The sequence below is a fragment of the Oryctolagus cuniculus genome, chromosome 7, assembly GCF_964237555.1.
Source record: "Oryctolagus cuniculus chromosome 7, mOryCun1.1, whole genome shotgun sequence".
In the NCBI taxonomy this organism is placed as follows: Eukaryota; Metazoa; Chordata; class Mammalia; order Lagomorpha; family Leporidae; genus Oryctolagus; species Oryctolagus cuniculus.
In genome coordinates this window covers 61,546,326-61,571,215 of record NC_091438.1, presented here as the reverse complement: position 1 = coordinate 61,571,215, position 24,890 = coordinate 61,546,326, and the positions used below count along the sequence as shown (strand labels likewise).

The following is a 24,890-nucleotide window of genomic DNA, read 5'->3' as shown; positions in this document are numbered from 1 at the left end:
AACTCTATCTATCAAATAAAAACTAAAAAAAAAAAAAAAAAAAAGATAAGAAATAGCCCCCTCCAGATTACTGTGACCCAAAACAAGCTGATATAATCATGCTGACAAATGCACTGAGCTAAGGAGGGTGAGATGATTATGACTCAGGAGAGCTGAAAGTCATGTGGCCCGAGAGGAAGTGGAGGAGATGCTGAGAATGAGATCTCGGGTGAGCAGAGCTAGGATGTCCCTTGCAAGGTCAAGCTTGGAGGTTCAGGCTCTGAGGAGAGGCTGGGGACCCGCCTGAGGAGAACTCCCAGAGGAGAGGAGCTCAGTTTAGAAGAATAAAATGAAGCTTGAAAAAGGGGGGGCAGGGAACCCTATTTCCATATTCTTGAGGAATACGGATTTTGTCAGTTCAGCCCTTGAGTCATCCTTTGAGGACACTCACCGAGCTTCTGAGAGGCCGAGTCACTCACCCAGGGTGCCCGGGGGCCTGAGCTGGGACCGACCCTCTTGTGCCCTCCAGAGCAGTGGCCCCAGGGACTGTTTTACAGAGAATGCTTCACTCACCTGCATTTGTGGGGAGACTTCTGTGATTTTCCTCTTCTGCTCTTGATGTTGCTTTTCTGCACAGTTTGACCTAGACATGGTTTCTAAAATATCATGTATAATAGCTGGCTTATACCTCAATTTAGGAGAAAAGTTGGGTTGTTTAGGTAATGTGAATGGTCTGTTAATGCTGTTGGCTTTAGACATTTTCACCTTGGGAGCAACCTTTGAGAAATCAGGGAGCTGGTAAAGAACTTGGCCTTGGCCATATTGGAATCCATGGCCTGAGGTTGCTGTTTCAGTCTCCTGTTTCTGGGGGGCTTGCCCTGGGCAGTTTTTCGGTTTATCCCCTGGACCCTTGATTTGAGTTAGAAATGCTGCATTTTCTTGATGGTGGCTGTCTCCAGCCACCTCTGGCCCCTTTGGGTCACGGATATTTTCTTCTGCTGTGATTCGACAACTGGGCTTCTTGCCGCTTTCACCATCTGTTTTGAGGTTGAGTTGGTCAGTGACTGCTGGGCTTTGTTCTTTGGGCCAAGGAGTCTGAATATAACCTGAAATAATGTTCTCAATGATGGCTGCTTCCTCAAAACTGTCTGAACTCAAGGTCTTGGGGAGTGTTTTATCATCAGTGCCTTGACCTCTTAAGAACCGCTCTTTGGAAAGATGGTGGTGTAAAACAGTAGAAATGTTTGTCTTTGAGCTATCTCCTTCATTAGCTATGACACGCAGAGTCACGGCGCAGTGTTTCTCTTTGTCATATTTTTTGTTGACAGCATTCTCGGTAGTTTTATCCAGGGTCATGGCTGCAGCTCTATTTCTGCAAGTCTCCTGTGTAGCCTTTTCCTGGGGGGCATCCCCTATTAAAAGAATTTGGTTAGTGACATTCCAGTGGGCATCTTTTGAGGTAAAATTATAATCAGTGCACATCTTGCTTCTTGGGAGATCCCCATCGTAAGGCAAGTCCTCCTGTTGTTTGTAAGTCATGTCTTCTGAAAAGTCAGCTTCGTCCATGCTCATGCAGCCCAATCTCGCCCGTCCTCTGTAGCTTGGCCTTGGGGTTCCTAAATGTGACAATGGGTCTTCTGGTTTTCATTGACTGTCTTCATTGTGTGTTCTAGTCTGCATGAAACAAGAATAGCCTCACTGTGGAATACATTGGGATAAGTGGGAGACTATGCTTATCCTGGTATCTATGCCAGGACAAAATGGGTATTTTTCATTTAGAGAAATTCAATTATAGACCTGAAGGCAGAAGACTTAGCCAAGAGCTAACTCTTCCTATATATGATAGAATAGTAAATAAAAAAAAAACTGGAAAGTGTTGGAATTATCAGGGAGACATTAGTCTATAGTTCATGACCAAAACTTTTTAAAGAGGTTTATTTATTTATATATTTGAAAGGCAGAGAGAGAGAGAGAGAGAAAGAGCAGAAAGAGAAAGAAAGAGAGAGAGCTTTTATGCACTAGTTCACTCCACAAATGCCCACAATAGTCAGGGCTGGATCAGGCTGAAACCAGGAACTCCATCCAGGTCTCCCAAGAGGATAGCAGAGACCTAAGTACTTGGGCCATCATCCACTGCTTTCCCAGGTGCATGAACAGGAATCTGGATCATAAATGGAGTAGCCAGGACTTGAACTGGCACTCCAGTATGGGATGCCAGTGTCACAAGTGGCTGCTTAACCACTGAGCTACAGTGCTGGGTCCCATGACCAGATCTTTTCAACCTCCCTTAGGAAATCCTATCTGGAGTTCTCCAAAATAGGAGTTTGAAGTGCAACCAAAGTATTCAGGGTTTTAAGTACCACAGGGTTGGGCATTTGGCCTAGCCATCAAGATCTAGGTGAGATACTTGCTACCATATTGGAGGGCCTGGGTTCAAAGCCCAGCTCTAGCTCCTGATTCCAGCTTCCTACTAAGTAGTGATAGCTCAAGTAGTTGGGTTCCTGTGACCCACATGAAATTCCTGGGCTGAGCTCCTGGTGTGAGCATTTGGGGAGTGTACCAGTGGATGGGAGCTCTTTCTCTCTTGGCTATCAAATGAAACTAAAATAAAGTACTCTGGATGTCATCTGCCCGTGTATCACCAACTGGCTCTAAGTCTTATCTACTGAAAGCCAGCTCAGCTCAAACTTGACCACCCACCTTACCATTCCTGTGTTTTCCTTTAAGATTTATTTTTAACTGATACATAATAACTGCACATATCTATGTGGCACAATTTCTATACATGAACACATTATGTTTAAATCAGGCTAATTAGCATATCCATCACCTGAAAATATTTACTATTTCTTTTTAGCAAAACATTCAAAATCCTTTATTGTAGCTATTTTGAAATATATAATGCATTTTGTCTGCTACCATACATTAGTGTCTACTGTTCAGTAGAACACCCCTTCTCCTGTACCCTTCCTGGCCTCTGGTAACCACTATTTTAGTCTCAAGTTCTATGCTATCAACATTTTCTACTAGTTTTTCTTTTTCTTTTCACTATATTTGACAGAGAGAGAGAGGGATCTTTCATCTGCAGATCACTCCACAAATGCCTACAAGGCTGGGGCTGGGCCAGACCCAGGCCAGGACCCCAAAACTCAATCCAGGTCTCCCATGTGGGTGGCGGGGAGGCAAGTACTTGAGCCATCACCTGCTGCCTCTGAGGGTGCACGTTAGCAGGAAGTTGGAATTGGGAGCAGAGCCAGGTCTCAAACCCAGGCACTCAGCTAGAGGATGCGGACATCCCAAGTAGCATCTTCACCACTAGGCCAAATGCCTGCCCTGCCTCAACCTTCTTAAACTCACATATGTATGCGATCATGTGACATTCGTCTTTGTATGTCTGGCTCATTTCACTTAGCACAATGTCCTACAGGTTCCTTCTTCACCTATCTCTCCAGACACTCTGGTTCCCTTCCCCTGATTTTCCTTTGTATGTTCAAAGGTAGAAGAACTAACAGAAATATACCCAAGGGACAGAGGAGCCGCTGCCAGCCTTGGGCCAAACATGCCTCTTCGAATTAGGGCCCATCAGGAGCCTGGTGGCAGAGGCTGCTGGCCTCAGGGCAGCTTGGGGGTCCTCCTGGGAAAGATCAAAGCAAAACCAGCTGCCATTTGTTGCAGGGCCTTTTTCTTTTTTAAAAAACAACATTTTAAATACCCATTTAGGCGTCTTTTCTTGATCTGTGAGCTTTTGAGACAACTCCTTAGGAACAGTAAAATGATTTCAAGTTTTACATGGAGTTACTGAGGCTCTGTCTTGCCCAGAGCCCCAACCAGGCTCTGAGGTTTGCTATCCCAGCCTGACCACAGTCCCTGGCCAGCCTCCCTTTCTCATACAATGATGGGGTTGGGTGAGCCAGTCTCTGAAGTCCTCTTGCCATCCAAACTTTTATGATTTATTAGACAACCTCAAAGCTAAAATAATATGTTTGACCAAAAACAAAATGAGCTAAGTTCTCCAAGGAAAAGGAATTGCTAAATGTGGTGAAGACATCTATGAAGCATTGCACAAAACATTTAATTTATAGATACATGCCAGTGTCAGATTACTCAGTCAAAAAGATAGCTCTGGGGAGCAGGTGGGAGGAGTAAGCAAGAGATTATTGCAGGGTTCCTTTAAGTCATTTGTAGAGGTTAGTGTAGACTGTAAAGCCAGGGACATCTTCATGAGCAGAATTACAAGCTCCTCTGACCCAACTTGGACAACAAGGGAAAATGCAAAGTCACAAGCAAAGTGGGGAAGCAGGAGGAGAGAGATACGGACTTGAATTCTGGCTTCTCTGTTCATTAGCTGCCTGTCATCCTGCAAGTTATCGGACTTGTCTCAGTCTTCTCTTCTGAAACATAGGAACGGTTACCCTGAGCTCACAGCTTGCTGGGTGATTACACGAGATGACTCACAGACAGCACTTGGCATACTGTGCGGCGCAGAATGAGAATCCCAGACATGGTAGGAAAACAAGACCGCTCTCAGCCTTGGAAGACTGAAGGAACCCAGGTGCAGAAGACAGGGCCCTCCTTTCCTGTGGGGAAAGGAGGGAACCGTGTATAGAAGACAATCTCTAAAAGGGCCTTAAAATTATTTTTAAGACCTACCCATAAAATCAGGGCAGGTATTTGGTGTATGGTTAAGACACTTGAGGAGTATAGCAGGCTAAGCCTCCAGCTGCAGCATTGGCATCCCACGTGGGTGCTGGTTTGTGTCCCAACTGTGCCTCTTCTGATCCAGCTCTTTGCTGGTGGCCTGGGAAAGCAATAGAAGATGGCTCAAGTGCTTGGGCTCCTCTGCACCTGCATGGGAGACCCGGAAGAAACTCCTGGTTCCTGGCTTTGGATTGGTTCAGCTCTGCCATTGAGGTCATTTGGGGAGTGAAATAGCAGATGGAAGACCTTTCTCTCTCTGCTTCTCTGTCTATAACTCTGCCTCAAAAAAAAAAAAAAAAAAAAGGCACTTGGGATGCCTGCATCTCATATAGAGGTGCCTGACTTCAAGTCCTGACTCTGATTCCAATCCAGCTTCCTATTAAAGTACACCCTTGGAGGTAGCAAGTGATTGCTCAAATAGCTGAGTCCTTGCCTCCCACATGAGAGACCTGGATGTAGTTCCTGAGTCCTGTTTGTAGCCAGGCCCAGCCCCAGCTATTGCAGACATTTGGAGAGTGAACCAGCAGGTGGATGATTTTGCTCACTCTCTGCCTTTCAAATAAATAAATTTTAAAAACTTTAAATCTACTCATAAATAAATGTATTATTTGGAAATGAAAAAGATCACTAAGTTTTAAGCAAAGTATTGTCTAATTTTTGAGGGCAAAAAGATGCCTACAGAGAAAAGAGGAAAGCAAAACAGATTCTATTTTTGTAGGAGTTTTAATGACCCACGGCACAACCCCAAAGTCATCCTCTAGCTCTCTCTGCATGTTGAGGGACTCATGGCTGAGTTCCAAGTCCTTGTTAAGGAAGAAAAGACCTTTTGTTGGCCAGATCTCAGTTGCTAAGTATTTGAGTTCAACTGATGAAATTTGATTTTTGCTATGACACTTAGAAAGGATAAGAGAGAGACAATACTAAGATAAGCCAAAGCCTGAGAAACCTTCTCATAACACACAGGAAAACAGCTTTTCTGTGTGCGTATACAGAATATCCAGAGGATTTTTTCTGGGAATGGACAACCCACATCCTTACCATTATAATGGGCCCCTTACCAGTAGCTGGAAGGAACTGGAACATCTTCCAACATCAATACCCACTTCAACCTTGGAATCCAATGGTGCAGCCAAAGAGATTCTGGTTAGACGCCAACAGAACCTTCCTGTAGAACCCAGTTTGACATACTGAAGTCAGGTGAATACATTTGGGGCCACAACTGCTTATGCTGCTCCGCTGACCATTGTGAGCTCAGCAACAGCTCACAGGTCACTCTGAGCATGCATGCTTTGAGCAGATGAAGGCGGGACATCACAGTGACCCAGCCTGGGAGAGCTCATCGACAGGGGCACTGAGTGGACATGAACAACAAGGTGCTCACTACGCTGACAGCCATTCCCTGTGAGGTCTGCCTCGTTATGAAGTCCAAATCTGGTGCTGAAATGGGAATCTAAGCTCCCTGACTTGCTTCTTTAGGACAAGATAAGCATGGCTGGGAAGACTGGGAATCTGATGGGATCCATTAAGAATGTCTATGGATGGGAAAACTCAATCTCCTTGGTGGTTAATGGGCAGAGATGATCAGCAAATCATTGTTTCTGGCTGGTAGGTGATATTTCCTCCCTTCACTAAGCCCATTTAGTGACAGTACAATTTTACATATTACGGGACTGTCCTCATCACCAAAGAAAACCATGGGGCTATGGTCCTGGGTCAATCTCTGGACCTCCCTGATACCCTCTGTTCTGTGTGTAGACCTCTGCTAGCCATGCAAATGGAGCAAATGTGCATGATCTAGGCACAGAGGAGAAAGCAGACCTTGTTGCTATTCTCCCTCCCCTGCCTCCCTCCACTAAGGCACTGGTAAGCACAGCCACCTAACACCCTGCCCTCCTGGGAATAGCCCTCCTTCCTGACTTTGAGTTGATTCTTGGAGGTAATGGGTCAGCATTCCAAACACGTCTTACTCCTTTATATATTCATTGTTTAGAAAGAGAATTAATTACATGGGGCACCTTAAGTATCGGATCTCCCAGTATTTTTGTACCGCTCAAAGAGACATGCTACTCTGATTCTGCAACCAACACAAAGCTGCAGTCAACACAAAAAAACTCCAACAATGCAGGGGACACGGGGGTCTCTGGACATCACAGGGCGAACAAGTTGAAGGGCCTTGTGATGGACAGGAGCAATCTTTGCCCTCCAGGTCATCTTGTTTTTCAACAGTTAGAAGTTGCCTGCAGTGGAATAATAGAACAGCAAGGGAATTTCCAAATCATGGTGTGCCTGCTGCTCCCGGATGTGTGAGCAAGGAATCAGCTGTGATGACTACACAGGGAACTTCTGATGCGATCGGAACCTTTGTCTTTTGGTGGTGGTGGTGGTGGTGGTGTTTTTTTTTGTTTGTTTGTTTGTTTTTTTGGTCTTTTAAGAGCATTCAAAAATCCTTGGTTTGACTGCTTTAATGTTCACATCCTCTCCCTCTGATGCTGGCTCAGGATTTGTGTTTTCTCAGGCCGTGGCTCAGAGCAATAAAGCCTAGGCCACACCCAGGGGTCAAGTGTTCAGGGGTTTTATATCCAGTGTATGGTGTTTCTAGATTAAAATATTTTCACAGGTAACATAATACAGCCTGCCTCTGTGTGATTGCATTCAGTTACTGCCCGGTAATCCCATCGGCTAACTTTATCTGAGAAATGGGGGCTGCCCACAAATGCAGCGCCTGTGACTGTCACCCTATACCATTCCATGTGGCCTCATCTCCATATTGTGAGTGACAGAAGGCAGACAGTCTGATGGAGCAACATATCCAACCAGCACGCCCTTGAGATCCAGGAGACCTCTCAGAGATTAGTCTCTCCCTGAGTGGGCATGAATTTGATGAGCAGCTGCCACAAACTAGCCTGACACAGTTTCACAAGTCAAGGGGGGAGGGGCCGGTGCTGTGGCGTAGCTGGTTAAGCTGCTGCCTGCAGTTCATGGCCTGGTTGCTCTGCTTCCTGTCCAGCTCTCTGCTAATGCGCCTTGGGAATGTAGCAGAGGATGGCCCAAGCAGATGGAAGACTATTCTCTCCATCGCTCCTTCTCTCTTTCTGTAACTCTAATAAATAAAATATTAAAAAAAGTCAAGGGAGAAAAATATCTTTGAAGCTTTGAACAAGCCAGTCATTTAGAGAAGCCTTCTGTTCGGTGTTGTAGCAGCAGCCTTTGCTTGTCTTTCTTGCTCTTTAAGAGGCCAGCACTGTTTTTTTTTTTTTTTTCATAAATATTCAAAATGCGAACATTTATTTATTTTTTTAAAGACTTATTTTATTTGTTTAAAAGGCAGAGTGACAGAGAAAGAGAGAGATCTCCCATTGCTGGTTCACTCCCCAGATGACTGCAACAACCAGGCCTGGGCCAGGCTGAAGTCAGGAGCCTGGAGCTCCAGCTGGGTCTCCCACATGGTGGCAGGGGCCCACATACTTGGGCCATCTTCCCCTACCTTCCCAGACACATTATCAGGGAGCTGGATTGGAAGCAAAGCAGTCTGGGCTTGAACCTGTGGCTTTATGGGATGCCAGCATCACAGGCGGTGGCTTAACCTGCTGCCACGGCACCTGCCACCAGTGCTCTTTTTTCCAATTTTCCCTTTGATGAAGCCATGCAATCATCGTAAATGGTCTAATTTTTATGGCAAGCCATGGACCTTGGCTCTGTTTGGGGAACATTTAGAAGACTTTTGCTAATTGATTTTCTGAAAATATTTCTCACATTGAATTAGTGGCAGGTGTTGTGGTGTAGAGGTTAAGCTCCTGCTTGGCATGCCTGCATCCCACATCTGATTGCCAGGGTTCAAGTCCCCACTCTGCTTTCACTTAGCTCCCTGGGAGACAGCAGCTGGTAGCTCAAGTGCCTGGGTCCCTGCAGCCATGTGGAAGACCCAGCTTGAGTTCCTTGTTCCTGATTTTGGCCTGACCTGGCCCTGACGGTTGTGGGCATTTGGGGGAATGAATCAGTAAATGGAAAAACTAACACACACTCTCTCTCTCTCTCTCTCTCTCTCCTGTTGTTCTGCCTTTCAAATATGAAAAATAAATAAGCAAACATTTAAAACACATTGGTTTAAATAGTCTAATTTTTACAAATCCTGTCCCCAAAACTTCGCTGCCCTTCCCTAAATTTTCTACCTGAAGTTTGAACCTGCCAAGAGATATGAAGGCCCAGAATATTTTAGGAAATCCCTGCCTACTCTCTCTAAAGATTATCCTTCCACCCACAGCCTAAAGAAAGAACACCGACTTGAAATTATAATTTTGTAAAAATAATGAATAAGATGTCAAACACGTTGCACACTGCTGGCTGATCTCTGGCCCTCAAAATGATTTCTACAAGTTCTGATACTGATGAAAGCTCCATCTTTGCATTAGAGCAAAAATCTAGGGGATGAATCCCCAAATGTGGTAGGATTACAGGTGAATTCTATTTTCTTATTGGAGCTGATCCTTCTTTTATTCAACAAGTTTCTAGTGAGTGCAGCTGTTAGGTTCAAGGCATGTTGCTAGGTCCTGGAATCAAAAGGAAAATATAGAAAACCGTTAGGCACGTGACTTTGGTACCCGACTGAGTTTGTAGCTGGCTCTGCTACTCCCTAGCTATGCAATCTTGGACAAGTTGCTCACCTTCTCTGTTTCCCAGCTGCCCTTTTATAAAACAGGGATGTGACAGCACTGCTGCATGGGAGTGTTGGGAAGATTACGCGAGTGGATTTTTTAAAAAATCCACACTTCACAGCACTTTGTGCCCAGTGCTGCTTCAGTGCCTTGACAACAATTTATTAATGGTATGCAAAGGATTTAGAATACTGCATGTGCTAAATGGTGACACACGCTGTGAAGGATAGGAAGACACTGCTGGGGGAAAGAACATGAGAAGGGAAGGGAAAACTTTCTCAGAGGGAATAGCCAGGGAGGAGCTCCCTGAGGACCTGTGTGTCAGCTTCAACCTGCGGTGTGAAGGCGGCTGCACACAGCACAGAGTGGCAAGTGTGCCGGGCAGAGCTGGCGCCAGTGCAAAGACCTGGGGATGGGCAAGAACTCTGCGTGCTGGGAAAAGGAAAGGAGCCAGCAGGGTGGTGGCAGCCAAGGTTAGACATACAGACGTGTGCAAGTCACGGGACGTGTTTTAGAGGAAAAATCAACAGAAACGGGCAATGCGTTCGGGAAGGTGGGTGAGGGAGGAATTGATCATGACTCCTTGCCCGTGCTTTCCTCTGTTTTTCATTTTGGAATAAAAGTTACTTGAACCAATAAGCAAATGGCCCTTAAGAGCAAAAGACGTAAACTGCCGGAAAAGGAACTTGCATTAAAACAGGTGCTTCAAATAGAAAGTAAGTGACCAACTTAATCACTGCAGGTTGTTCTCCGTTTTAAACGCGTTTGTTGGTAACAAACATGTATTTAGTGTCTGCCAGAGCTGGCTGCCCCTCACACAGAAACTTGTTTCTGCTGGAGCTTGGATCCAAGGAAAAACCAGATAGCATAAGGAGAGCACCCAGGCCAGCCTCCACTGCTTTCCAGGTGCATTAGCAGGGAGCTGGATTGGAAGTGGAGCAACTGGGACTTGAACCGGTGTCCATATTGGATGCCAGCACTGCAGGTAGTGGCTTTACCCACTAAGCCACAGGGCAATTCACCTTCCCCGCCCCTCATAAATTTATCTGCTACTTCTATTTTCCCACTTCTTGAAACGCTTTTGTCCATGGAAATAGGTCTTTGGTGCTACAAAGTGAGAAAATGGATGCTTGGAAGTCTTAACCTGGGTGCAAGAAATGTCTTTTTTTTTTTTTAAGATTTATTTATTTATTTGAAAGGCAGAGTTACGGCGGTGGGAGGAGAGAGAGAGAGAGAGAGAGAGACAGAGACAGAGACAGAGAGATATCTTTCATCCACTCCCCAAATGGCTGCAATGGCAGGAGCCAGGAGCTTCTTCTTGGTCTCCAACGCAGGGGTAGGGAGCCCAAGGACTTGGGCCATCTTCCACTGCTTTCCCAGGCTACGGCAGACAGCTGGATCAGAAGTGGAGCATTGGGGCCGCCACTGTGGTGCAGCAGGTTAATGCCTTGGCCTGAAGCACTGCCATCCCATATGGATGCCAGTTCAAGACCCAGCTGCTCCACTTCCTATCCAGCTCTCTGCTATGGCCTGGGAAAGCAGTAGAAAATGGCCTAAGTCCTTGGGCCCCTGCACCCATGTGGGAGACCCAGAAGAAGCTCCTGGCTCCTGACTTTGGATCGGCACATCTCCGGCCGTTGCAGCCAATTGGGGAGTGAACCATCGGATGGATCGGATGGAAGCCTCTCTCTCTCTCTCTCTGCCTCTCCTCTCTCTGTGTAACTCTGACTCTCAAATAAATAAATAAATCTTTAAAAAAAAAAAAAAGAAGTGGAGCATCCAGGGACTCAAACCGGTGCCCACATGGGATGCCAGCACTGGCACAGCTTTACCTGCTATGCCACAGCACCGGTCCCAAGAAATGCCTTTTTTAAAAAAATATGTATTTTATTTGAAAGGCAGAGGGCAGAGCGACAGAGAGGAAGAGGAATGCATAATTTTCTTTTTTTTAAGATTTATTTTATTTATTTGAAAGGGTCACAGAGAGAAGTAGAGACACAGAGAGAGAGAGAGGTCTTCCATCCGCTGGTTCACTCCCCAGATGGCCGCAATGGCCAGAGCTGCACTTATCTGAAGCCAGGAGCTTCTTCCAGGTCTCCCATGTGGGTGCAGGGGCCCAAGGACTTGGGCCATCTTCTACTGCTTTCCCAGGCCATAGCAGAGAGCTGGATTGGAAGAGGAGCAGCGGGACTAGAACTGGCACCCCTATGGGATGCCGGCACTTCAGGCCAGGGTGTTAACCCACTGCACCACAGTGCCAGCCCCGGAATGCATAGTTTTCATCCTTGCTTCTAGCCTGACCTCACCAGGTGCCTGCCTGTATGAGCATGCGCACATGCTTGTGCACGTGTGATTTCCAGGGTAGTCTCATGGAGGGAGCCTTCTGGCCTTTCTGCACAGTCACTACATTTATACTTGGGAGAAAAGACCTCTCCCCGCTGCGAAGCCAGGATTCCTTTGCTTATGGGAAGGAAAGTAATCTTTACTAATCCATTGGCATCAATTAATAAGCATCTCAGAGCTTATTTAAGACATTCTTATGTGCTCATCTCATCAAAGCTCCTTTTTTTAAAAAAATTATTTATTTGAAAGGCAGAAAGAGAGAGAGAGAGATCTTCCATCTGCTGGTTCATTCCTCAAATGCCCGCAACAGCTGGGGCTGGCTCATGCCAAAGCCAGGAGCCTGGAACTCCATCTGGGTTGCCCACGTGGGTGGCAGGGCCCCAGGTATTTGAGCCGCCATCTGCTGCTTTCCCAGGTGCATTAGCAGGAGGTTGGACAGGAAGTGGAGCACTAGGACTCCACCAGCACTCTGATACTGTTGTGCCTGAGCGAGTGCTGACAGAGGAGCGCCACACACTGAAAAGTTTGAGTCCTTTATTGCCGGCAGCTGAGAGTGGGCTCATGTCCCAAAGAACTCTTGACCCTGAAGCCCAAAGCAACAGGGTTTATAAAGTTTATAAAGTCAAAAACTGCAAAATCATGAGGGGAATACATGGTTGCTAGGATCGGGGGGGAATACATGGTTACTGGGGTCAAGCTGACCTAAAACCTATGCGAAACTAGTATAAATTATAGTTTTGACAATACCATTTACAATCTTAACAATTTTAATTATAATCTTGACATTAATCCAGGTATTGGTTTTTTTGTTTTGTTTTGTTTGTTTTTTTGACAGGCAGAGTGGACAGTGAGAGAGACAGAGAGAAAGGTCTTTCTTTTCCATTGGTTCACCCCCCAATGGCTGCTGCGGCCAGCGCACCGCGCCGATCTGAAGCCAGGGGCCAGGTACTTCTCCTGGTCTCCCATGGGGTGCAGGGCCCAAGCACTTGGGCCATCCTCCACTGCCCTCCCGGGCCACAGCAGAGAGCTGGCCTGGAAGAGGAGCAACTGGGACAGAATCCGGTGCCCCGACCGGGACTAGAACCCGGTGTGCCGGCACCGCAAGCGGCGGATTAGCCTATTGAGCCGCGGCGCTGGCCCCAAGTATTGGTTTTAATCATATGTAGGACACAGACAACAAATTACATTTTTATCCTTAACCCAGGTGCAAGCCTATCCACTTGCAAGCTTGAGCGATCATGCTAGGGGGTTTCTATGCTCTGCCAAGTGTGATGTAGTGGACTGCTATTGTCCAACTGTTTTATATCATAGTTTCAGACCAGAGTCTCACGGTGTGGGGGGGCACCTTCCCAGAATGGAGTCTCGGGTTTTCCAAAATGGAGTCCCTACTGTCAAGGTGTTACTTCAATACCAGATGCAGATGTCCCAAACAGTGGCTCAGCTGACGAAAGTCTTGCCCTGACTATGCCTTTCCAAATTCTCTTATTCATTCAATAATTTGAGAGGTGGAGAGAGAGAATTCTCATACACTGGTTCACTCCTTAAATGCCTGCAATGGCCTGGAATGGGCCAGGCCCAAGTCAGGAACTAGGAACCCAATCCAGGTCTCCATGTAGATAGCATGGTCCCTCCCACAGTTTGCATTACCAGTAAGCTGGAGTTGAGAGCCAGAATCAGACATCAAACCCAGGTACTCTGATATGAGATGTAGACAACCTAACTGGGGTCTTAACCATTAAGCCAAGTGTGTGCTCCACATTTCCTCTTTTAAAAGTCACCTTTCTCTCCTTTATATAAAGGAGAAATGAGAGGCTGGTGCTGTGGCTTAGCAGGTAAAGTCACTGCCCACATCCCATATGGTTGCCAGTTTCTGTCCTGAATGCTCCACTTTCAGTTCACCTCCCTGCTAATGGCCTGGAAAAACAACAGAAAATGGCTCAAGTGTTCAGGTCCCTGCCACCCACATGGGAGACCCAGAAGAAGCTCCTGGACCCTGGCTTCAGCCTGGCCCATCCCCAGCCATTGCAGCCATCTGGGGAGAGAACCAGCAGAATGAAGATCTCTCTGTCTCTCCTCTCTCTGTAGCTTTGACTTTCATTAAATAAATAAATATTAAAGAAGAAGAAGAAATGAAATGAGAAACAAAGGCTCATAAAACATTGAGCTGCTAAAGACATTAGCAATCACCAAATACCCTTGCTCAGGACAAATACCCTTGCTCATGAACGAGTTTTCCGAGGAGACGGAAGAGGGACTGGCTCATCCAGGAAGAGCGCTCTTCACAGAGGAGGTAAGGCCTGCAGACAAGAGTTTGGATCCAGGGCTACCACTTCCTAGCTTCGTAGTCTGGGGAAGTTACTTAATATCTCTGATTCTTCTTCTCCTACTTTGTAATAGTGCTGACAACCCTACTTCAAAGTGTTGCTGTAAGAGTTCAAAGAGATCATGCATTTACTTAGCACAGCATCTGTCCTTTCCCATAAATAGCAGCCATTATGGTGGAACCAAAGACCTTATGCCCTGTGAGTCCTTCTCCACCCTCACCCCCAGTATGAGGAGTCCTGACGAGCCAGTTAGATATTTGGGAATTCATACAGAGAGTAATGGTCCCTAAATAAAAGTGACATGTGGAGCTAGATTATGCCATTTTAGCTTGAAAGCATGCACAGGGTTTAGAACAGTGCCTGGTATATAACAGAATCTGATAAACACTAGTTCTAGAATCTTTTAAACTATTATACAAATTCTCCAATTCTCCCAATATTTCAAAAGTTAGCTTTTTTTTAGTTCATTTGCAACATTTTTATATAAGCAATGAGGATTTGAAATATAACTGTTAGAAATTATCCCATGGTGGTGCTGGTGCTGTGGCGCAGCAGGTTAACACCATGGCCTGAAGTGCTGGCATCCCATATGGGTGCTGGTTCGAGACCTGGCTGCTCCTCTTCCAATCCAGCTCTCTGCTATGGCCTGGGAAAGCAGTAGAAAATGGTCCAAGTCCTTGGACCCTTGCACCCACATGGAGACCCAGAAGAGGCTCCTGGCTCCTGGCTTCAGATCAGTGCAGCTCTGGCCATTGTGGCCAATTGGGGAATGAACCATCTGATGGGAGACCTCTCTCTCTCTCTCTCTCTCTCCTGGCCTCTCCTCTCTCTGTGTAACTCTGACTGAAAAAAAAAAAAGAAATTATGCCATGGTAAAAAAAAAAAATAATAGCTACCAATATTTCCCCAGCCCCTTTCTTGTGAAATCACAAAGTTCTTTAAAATAGCAATAAACTAGACCCCTCAACATGATTTTGAAGTGAATATTGCCTAATCCAATGCTGAAATACCCACTTTGATTGGACAATATTAGCTTCTATATTAGAATACCGGAAGTGATTATGAAAGATAAATGAGCAACATTTAGCCCTTCATTATGGGCTTGTGCAGGCTCAACAAAACATTAACTAATTAATACTCACAGCGCCCAACAGGGTGAGGTATTTCTTGACCCTCTCAAGTCAGGCCATTATCTCAGAGATGAAAAAACATCTAAATAGTTTAGGACAGGAAGCAATTACCTGCTCAGCAGATAGCACCACTTTGAATCTCAACATTTCCAACCAGGAGTATCCAGACACTTTACAAACTCTAATTAAACACCCCCAGGGACTTAATAGATGTCTTTTTTAGCTTCATGGAACAGGATGAAGAAGGGGAAGCAGTTCAGCTTATGTTACACAGTGAGGATTTAGTTCCTTGGAATCAAGCAGTAGGGCGAAGTGAGGAATGGATGCTTACTGAGAATCTGCAGTGTGCTTGGCAGGCACTTTGAGTGCATCATCTCTTTAGTCCTTTCCACAGTCCCCAAGGTAATACTATCTCACTCCCATTTATGTATGTATGTATGTATGTATTTAAAAGGTACTCCCCAAATGGTCACAACAGCTGGGGCTGTGCCAAGTGGAAGCCTGGAGCCAGGAACTCCATCCAAGTCTCTCATATGGGTGGTGACAGGGGCTCAAAGCACTCGGGCCATCCTCCACTGCTTTCCCAGGTGGATTAGCAGGGAGCTGGCTCAGAAGCAGAGCAGCCGGGACCTGAACCTGTGCTCTGATACAGGATGTGCTACAACGTTGGCCCCGTGTATCATTCCTTCTTGAAGATGAGAAGCAACCCTAAGGAACAGAGCAGATGGGTCAGTCTTAATTCCAAAGACAACTTGCCTCCACTCCTGATAAGTCACATGTCACAAAGAAGGAGAAGTAGAAATAGATTCATCAGACATAATTTTTACAGGATTTAGTAATTATATTTCCTTGGTAATTGTGTCCGTTTCCTTGCTCTGATGCAACAAATTATTTTTAAAAGACACAACATCTCAACAAGTTGAGTTGAAGATCTAATTGGCTTTCACAGGTTGAGTAGCCCTTATTTGGAATGCTGGGGCCCATAAGCATTTTAAATTTGGGAGTTTTTAAAATTTCAGAATATTTACATAGACTTTACTGGTGAAGTATTCATAATCCAAAAACCCAAAATCTGAAATCTGAAACTTTTTGAACTCCAGCATGGTATCCCCCAAATTTTTGAATTTCTGAGCATTTGGGATTTCTGATTAGGGATGCTCAACCTGTACCAGTGGTTCGTGAACTGGGCAGTGTCCCTCTACAAAATAGGAAGGTGCTCTGATGAGCTGAGTAAAGAGGACTGAAAGGGGCCGGTGCTGTGGCATAGCAGGTTAAGCATCCACCTGTGGTACCGGCATCCCATGTGGGCGGCGGCTGGAGTCCCGGCTGCTCCACTTCCATCCAGCTCCCTGCTGATGGCCTGGGAAAGCAGTAGAAGATGGTCCAAGTACTTGAGCTCTTGCTCCTATGTGGGAGACCCAGAAAAAGCTCCAGGCTCCTGGCTTCAAGTCAGCGCAGCTCTGGCCATTGCAGCTGTTTGGGGAGTGAACCAGTGGATGGAAGACCTCTCTCTCTCTCCCTTTCTCTGTAACTCTGCCTCACAAGTAAGTAAATAAATCTTAAAATAAAAAAAGACCGAAAAAGGCAGAAATAAGGAACAAAAAATGAAAAGTGGACTGGTCATTTCCAAGTCACTTTCCCTATGGGGTTAAAGTGAGAGGTAACCTCTCATTATTTTGGAAAATTGGCTCATTTGAAAGCTTCATTGGCCGACATGACACCTAACACATGTGACTCCCTCTAATTTTGGTCTAGTCTTTTGGGGGCAAGTGCAGGAGCTCAATCCTCCCACAAATTTTATTTAGCAAAAATATCATAAACGTACTGATGTAAAACACCACAAATATATTATCTTTCATTTCTGGAGGTTGGAAATCTGACAGTGATTTCTCTGCACTAAGATCAAGATGCAGGCAGCGCTGTGCTCATTCTGGAGGCTCCAGGGGAGGGTCCTTCCTCCCACCTTTTCCAGCCTCTGCCTCCCTTGCCATGACCCTTTCCTTCCTCTCAAAGCCTGCATCACAGTGCCTTCAAATCTCTGAGTCCAGCCCTCCTGTCTCCCTCTCACTTCTAAGGCCCCTCGTGATTGTATTGGGCCCACCCAGTTAATGTCCTCTTCTGTAGTTGCCTAACCTCATGAGACCTGCACAATCCCTTTGTCATGCAAGAGATCCCCACACTCCCAGGACATTACTCTGTGTGTGGGGAGCAACTCGGACTAGACTAAGTTACTGGAATTAAGACTTATTCTATGCATCTGCTCTCCCACAATATGGCGCTGGGAGAGGAGTAAACAACTTCTACACAGCTGCCTCTCGCCAGTTTGACTGATGAGCTGCAGGAGCTGATCCTGCTCCTGATTGGAGGAGAGCAGCGTGCTCGGCGTGTGGGTAGCAGAGTTGGGATTGGTGGAAGAGGACTATAAAGGAGGAGAGAGACAACATGCACTGGGAACATCCAGATAACATCTGAGCAGCCCCCGAGAGAGCTGGCCGGCGGTGTGCCACTCCTCCGTGGAAATGGGGAAAGTGGCAGGGGGAGCCGCCCCTCCACGGAGGTGGAGGGATTGGCAGCCAACCCGGGAAGAACCAGCAGCAAACCCGGGAAGGGCCGAGCAGACAAAAGAACAGCGCAGGGTTTAGTGTCGTTCCTCTGCGAAGAGGGGGAGCGACACTCTGTGTGTTTGTGTGTGTTTTATTTGAAAGGCAGAGTTACAGAGAAGGAGAGACAGAGAGAGAGAGATCATCCATCCACTGGTTCACTCCCCAAATGGCCAGAGTGGCTGGGGCATGGTCAGGCCAAAGCCAGGAGCCAGGAGCTTCTTCCAGGTCTCCTACACGTGTGCAGGGGCCCAAGCACTTGGGCCATCTTCCCCTGCCTTCCTGGGTACATTAGCAGGGAGCTGGATTGGAAGTGGAGCTGGGACCAAGTGGGGCTTAACTGGTGCCCATACCAGATGCCAGCATCACAGGTGGCTATTTAGCCTGTTATGCCACAACACCAGTGGTGGGCATTATTTTGATTACCACCATTCTCTTTTATGTTTTGGAGAACTCAGAATCAAAACTAGGACCCATGCAGCACCATTTCATCCCCAGGCAGTGTCTCTCATATCCTCAAGGGGGCGCCACCCCTCCCCCAAGCTCCTCTCATTGTGGAGCTTGGTCTTCCCGGGGAACAGCCATAAATTGCTGAGATCCAGTGAATACTGGAGAAGGGCTTTGCTCCAAAGCAGAAAGCTTAAAAGCTTTCTGGCTGATCTGTGCAAGGGCATTAATGGATCTCAAAATAATTATGCTATTTGAATTGCTTTTTTGTATGATTCCACTTATATAAAATTCCAGAAAACACAAGATATAGAATGACAGAATGGTAAGTGTTTGCCTGGAGTTGGGGCAGAGGTTGGGGAAGGGAGGGAGAGATTCCCACGGGGCATGAGGCAATGTTTGGGGGTCATGGAGATGTCTTGCTGGTTTCACAGGTGTGTATTTATGGCAGCCTGGGGTTCCCAGGTATGTGCATATGTCAGAGCCGAACAAATCATGCCTTTATATGCTGTCTATTGCATGTCAGTTATAGCTCAAAGAGAGCTGCTAAACATAATACATAAAAAGAAACTTTGAAATCCTGCAAGGGCGCACAGGAACATCATAAATGAGGTAATAGAGCCAGGGGCAAATGTCTCACAGTGCAGTGATCTTAGCTGTGAACTTCTTCAGAAAAAGTCTCAGTGCCTCATTCAGATGCTGCTGTCTCAGATTTGGAAGGTAACACACTAGGGAGTTTATTATGAATACTTTCTAATTCCTTAGCTTGGCATAAGAGGCCCTTTGTGAACCGAGACTTCCTACTTCTCCAACCTGTCTTCCCACCACGCCCTGCCCTAACACTCAGGCTGCAACTACCCCAAGCTATTTGGAGCTCTTCAAGCTCGCCTGCTCTTCTGTGTTGCTCTTTGGGAATATGCGGCTGTCCTCTCTGCCTCCAGTGCCCTGCCTTTCTCTGACCATAAGAGGTTGGTGTTTCCTTTGTTGCCACCACCCTCCCTCTCCCAATTGTGTCGGGTCTGTCTAGGGTGCTTGCCCATTTGCACTCACACCAGAGGATGGAACAGGGACTCCATGGAACTGGAACCGCTCACGATGCGTCCCAGAGATAAACGTTGGCACCTATGGAGTGTCTACAGGGAAGGAGACCCACCAGAGGGGGCGTTTGGGTGTCAGAAAGGTGGTGGCAGTGACACTCCTGCAGCCTGAACCAGAAGCAGCTGGTTCTCAGGAGGGCAGGACCACCCTAGGGGCTTTCAGAAATGAAGTCAGAGCTGCTGCTGGCATTTAGTACCTGGAAGAGGTGTGTGTGTGTGTGTGTGTGTGTGCATGCGCAAACAATCCTGTACAAAGAGTGATCTCATCCCAAATGCCAACAGGGCCCTCACCGAGAATACTGCTCTAAAGATAAAACGTGTTTTCTCTGTGAAGACCACGATTAGGGCTCCTCCTTCGCTTTCGAGTGAGTGTGATGAGCAGGGTTGGTGTTAGGACCCCTCAGTCTAGAGCAGCTCACTTCCTTTGCCCGCCCCCATCCTTGTTCAGTAAATACACTGCTCCTACCCACCCGGGACCGTCCCTTCATGCCCATCTCCGTGCCTGCTGTCTGCCTCACAGTCCTCCCCCCTTCCCCCTGGTTATCTCTTACTCATCCCTCAGCCTGCCACTTCCTCCAGAACCTTCCCTCACCCCTACACTGGGTCAAGGTCCCTGACAAAAGTCCTCAGAAAACACTCTGTGTATCTGTTTAATAGTACAGATCGCAAGGATAAAATATTGCTGCAAAGAAGGAGGGGAAAGAAAGAGGAGGTGAGAAGGCTAGGGAGGGAGGGAGGGAGAGAGGGAGGGCTATTTTGCTGCTTGTGAAGGGTGGGACGGCACAAAGGGTGAAAACATCAAGTTAGACTCTGCTCCTCGTTGAGGAACTTGGCTACATTATCTAAGCGGTAAGAACCTCAGGGTGTTTGTAGGGGTGAGGTAAGTACAGTTGTGCTTCTCTGACGGAGTGGGGATGTGTTCTGAGAGCTGCATCATCGGGTGATTTCACCATGTGAGCGTCATAGAGTGGCACCAGGCCGTAGCATCTCAGGGGCCACCATCACAGACGTCGTGATGGAAACGTCATCACACAGTGCATGACTATGCATAAACAGCCTTGCTCAGGCTCTGACGCAGCGCGCTGCTCAATAAATGTTAGATCTTTCTTCCCTCCGTCTCTCCTTCTCCCCTAACGGGAGGGCAGGTAAGAGGAGAAAATCAATGGAGAGAGCTGGGACCAAAAAGCCTTTATACCCAGCCCGACAGAGAAGAGAACGTCCGCACGCCTTCTGAACAGGGCTGACAGGCTGAGCGAGCACGACGCTGTCGTACAGAGAGCTGGTGGTCAGGTAGGATGTCAGGGCTGTGAGTAGAGGCAGTGGTCCAGGTTCATAGACACTGCCGTAGCAGCGTGGCTCAGATGGTCTTCAGACAGCTACACTTTGCTGCACAGCGTCCCCCGCATGCCAGCAACTGTGTGTAGGATGACTGAACCTGGTGTTTCAGGAGAAACTCGACCCCACTGGGAAGTGAGACACTGCTAAAAAGTTCTTTATGTCTCTGAGGCCAGGTGCTAACTAACGTCCTACTGATATGGAAAAAGAAAAACAACAGTTTGGAAAGGGTCGGTGACAACTGTTGAAGGTGGAATCTAGTACGGGAGAAAGGGCTCCCAATGATGGCAACTTAGATTCTGAAGATTTTCCTGCCAAAAGCAAACCTCTGGGCACATTTGCAATCCCATAATTAAGACTGATGATAGCATCATAAAACAGTGGTATTATCTTCAGAGGAGAATGTGAGGACGCCTCCTATCCTGAAAGCAAACTGACTCAGAAGTCGGGCACATGGGAGACTGCTAGGGGAGGCATAATGGTCTCGCTTCCTCTCTGCACAACCACCCTATGAACAAAGGCTGCTAAAGAAGCCGCAAGGAACGATGGGCTGGAAGCTTCCTTTGCACGTGACACCATGCCAATTAAGTACACTTAATGTGTTGCTACAGACAGCCTCCAGATGTGATCTTAAACAGTGACACTGCCCACCTCACTTTAGAGAACCTTGGCAGCTAATCCTGTTAAGGAACAGAAGTGTCATCTCTTGGTTAAATCCCTGAACTACTTACTCACTTTATCAAACAGGATTCTTAAACCTACCATTTTTGTTCCATCAGTAAACCTAAAGGGTTTCCATACTCAAATGCCTTTGCCAACTCAACAATCCTAGTTTTATTATTTATTTATATATATGTTTAAATTTTTATTTATTTGAAGAGCAGGGAGACAGAGACACAGAAGCAGAGAGAGAGAGATCTCCCATGTGGTAATTCATTCCCCCAAATGCCTTCAAAGGCTGGGGAACTAGGCCAGGTGTAGGCCAGCAACCAGGAACTCCATCCAGATATCCCAAGGGGATGGAAGGGACCCAGCTTCTCAAGCCATCACCTCTGCCTCCCAGGGTATACATTAGCAGAAAGCTGTAATTGGAAGTGCAGCTGGGGCACAAACCCAGTTACTCTGATATGGGTTGCAGGTATCCCAAGTGGCATCATACGTGCTGCCTCAAATACCTGCTCCCAGTCCTGGTTTTAAAGTTGCAGTCTGATGTCCTGTGACCCCTCACTCCCCAGTGCTTGGTCATCTCAGCACAGCACAGGGGCCCTGCTCCTAGCAACTCCTAAGCTCCCCATTATCCTCCCTTCCACAAGCATTTAATCCCTTTACTGTGTTTTTAAATAGAAATTACTGCATGTTTTAAAGAGAAGAGCACCGGAAGGAAGTGACAGAGAGTGACACACATATGGGGACTATACAAATTCATAGTAATTTTTTGTAGTTTTTAACCTTTGTATATTGCTTTATGTTTTTCTGCTTATTGTGGGAAATGGGAAAAATAGAGAAAAGTATAGAGTCAGATTGTTTCCACATAATTCTTTCTGATATATATATATATATATTTAATTAGGCAGGAGAGAGAGAGAGAGAGAAAGAGAGAGAGAGGGGCTGGCGCCGTGGCTCACTAGGCTAATCCTCCGCCTTGCGGCGCCGGCACACCGGGTTCTAGTCCCGGTCAGGGCGCCGGATTCTGTCCCATTTGCCCCTCTTCCAGTCCAGCTCTCTGCTGTGGCCAGGGAGTGCAGTGAAGGATGGCCCAAGTCCTTGGGCCCTGCACCCCATGGGAGACCAGGAGAAGTACCTGGCTCCTGCCATCAGATCAGAGCGGTGCGCTGGCTGCAGCACGCCGGCCGCGGCGGCCATTGGAGGGTGAACCAACGGCAAAAGGAAGACCTTTCTCTCTGTCTCTCTCTCTGTCAGAAAAAAAGAGAGAGAGAGAGAGAGAGAGAGAGAGAGAGAGAGAGAGAGAGAGAGAGAGAGAAAACAAACACTCTCATCTAATTCATTCCCCAAATGCCTGCAATGACCCGCTAGACTGGGCTAGATCCAGGAACTGGGAGCATAATCCAGGTCTCCCACATGGGTGGCAGGAACTCAACACCTATTCCATCGTCTGCTTCCTTTCAGGGCCTGAATTAGCAGGAAGTTGGAGTCAGGAGTTGGAACTGGGATCAAATGTTGTACATGGTACTCCAACGTGGAACACTGGGGTTTTAACCAGTGGCTTACCTACTATGCTTGCCCCTCTAGTGTTTATTGACTTGGGGTCAATAAAAAAAGGGGAGGAGGGGGATGGGGGAGGGGGAGAGGGGGAGAGGGGGAGAGGGGGAGAGGGGGAGAGGGAGAGAGGGGGAGAGGGAGAGAGGGAGAGAGGGAGAGAGGGAGAGGGAATCTTCTATTTGTTGGTTCACTCCTGCCCAACTGGGGCCAGGCCAGGCTGAAGCCAGGAGCTAGGAACTCAGGTTCTCCCATGTGGGTGGTGGGGATCCAACTACCTGAGCCAATACCTGCCACCTCCCAGGTGTGCATTAGCAGGAAGCTGGAACCAGAAGTGGAACTGGGACTCAAACCCAGGCATTCTGTTATAAGACATGGGCATCCCAAGCGGCATCTTAACCACTGTGTCAAATGCCACAATGCTTGTTTCCAGTAGTTATATCCACTGCATAGCTACAGGGTTCTCTTACTAATCATCCCTCTAATGACTGACATTTTAAAATAACATAGCAGTAAACAGTCTTGCCTGTGTTTACACTGTTTCTGTTGGATTGATTCTTGGAAAAGTATTAGGACAGAGTTTAAGTACTTTACTACTTGGCTACAGATACAACACACAGAGAGAAGGAGAGGCAGAAAAAGAGAGGTCTTCCAAGCCGGCGCCGTGGCTCAATAGGCTAATCCTCCACCTTGCGGCGCCGGCACACCGGGTTCTAGTCCCGGTTGGGGCGCCGGATTCTGTCCCGGTTGCCCCTCTTCCAGGCCAGCTCTCTGCTATGGCCAGGGAGTGCAGTGGAGGATGGCCCAGGTGCTTGGGCCCTGCACCCCATGGGAGACCAGGAAAAGCACCTGGCTCCTGGCTCCTGCCAGGATCAGCGCGGTGCGCCGGCTGCAGCGGCGGCCATTGGAGGGTGAACCAACGGCAAAGGAAGACCTTTCTCTCTCTGTCTCTCTCTCTCTCTCACTGTCCACTCTGCCTGTCAAAAAAAAAAAAAAAAAAAAAAAAGAGAGGTCTTCCATCCACTGGTTCACTCCCAATTGGTCACATCAGCCCAAGCTGCACAGATCCGAAACCAGAAGCCAGGAGCTTTTTCTAGGTCTCCCACATGGGTGCAGGGGCCCAGGGACTTGGGCCATTCTCTACTGCTTTCCAAAGCCATAACAAAAAGCTAGATAGGAAGTGGAGCAGCTGGGACTCAAACTGGTGCCCATATAGGATGCCAGCACTGCAGGAGGTGACTTTTCCTGCTACACCACAGCGCCAGCCCCAAGACACTTTTGTAAGTGATGATACCAACCATTTAGCCCATCCCTAAAGAACTGAGGCTCCTGGGACTTCAACTGTGGCAGTGCATTTTTTACATTATTAAATGAAGAAAAATAGGTGGTCTTTAAATACTTTTTTAAGATTAGCAACCAAAATGAAGTCAGAAGGAGCCAAACCAGGAGTGTAAAAGGAGTGCCTGGTGATTTCCCAGCTATGCTCTGGCAAAGGTGCCCTTCGTTGATGAAAGGAATGAGCAAGAGCATTGTCATGGTGGAGGACTCTCTGAGCAAACTTTCCGGGGCATTTTTCTGCTCTAGCCTTAGCTAACTTTTTCAAAACACTCCCCTAATTGTTCTTTGTTCCTCCAGAAAGTCAACAAGCGAAATGCCTTGAGCATCCCCAAAACTGGTGTCACGACCTTGGTCATATTCTGCCTACTTTTGCCCTGACTGCTTTTACTGAGTGACAGGATTGCTCTGTGTTGCTCATTACTGTATTTCTAGTTCCTACAATAGTTCCTGACACACAGCATTCAATAAATACTTGCAGAATATGGAAATGATAAGCCGAGAGCTGAGGGATGAAAAGCCACAGCCATTTAAAGAACCTGGGGGAAAACCGAGACAGAGGGACCTGCCAGGGAGGAGATCCTGAGAGAGCACTGTGGTCTGGTCTGTCCCAGGGCTGGTGCACTGCTCTATGGAAACAGGGGGGGAAGGGAGCCAGGAGAGGGAAGCAGAGAACAGGTGGGTGGGGCTAGGCGGCTTAGGGTTCTGTGGGCCATGTAAGAGCTTGGATTTT

General features: G+C 47.2%; 2 protein-coding genes across 8 annotated transcripts in view; one reads left to right on the top strand and one right to left on the bottom strand.

Moving 5' to 3' along the window:
• Window positions 1-24,890, bottom strand: part of AKNAD1 (AKNA domain containing 1) — a 60,714-nt gene that overhangs the window by 35,096 nt on the left and 728 nt on the right. For 5 of the 7 annotated variants that reach the window (XM_051856201.2, XM_008264772.4, XM_008264775.4 and 2 more), the window contains exons 1-2: window positions 5,736-5,875; window positions 553-1,653 (exon numbers count right to left, since the gene is read on the bottom strand). In XM_051856201.2, the coding sequence (XP_051712161.2) occupies window positions 553-1,551 (999 nt within the window). In that variant the 5' untranslated portion in view covers window positions 1,552-1,653; window positions 5,736-5,875. Of the gene's footprint in view, window positions 1-552; window positions 1,654-5,715; window positions 5,876-24,890 lie in introns of those variants that run through there. The other 2 variants (XM_051856200.2, XM_051856199.2) reach the window with 2 other exon arrangements.
• Window positions 20,461-24,890, top strand: part of GPSM2 (G protein signaling modulator 2) — a 51,360-nt gene continuing 46,930 nt past the window's right edge. The window contains exon 1 of the mRNA XM_070076683.1: window positions 20,461-20,560. The gene's annotated coding sequence lies outside the window, so the exon portion shown is untranslated. The remainder of the gene's footprint in view (window positions 20,561-24,890) is intronic.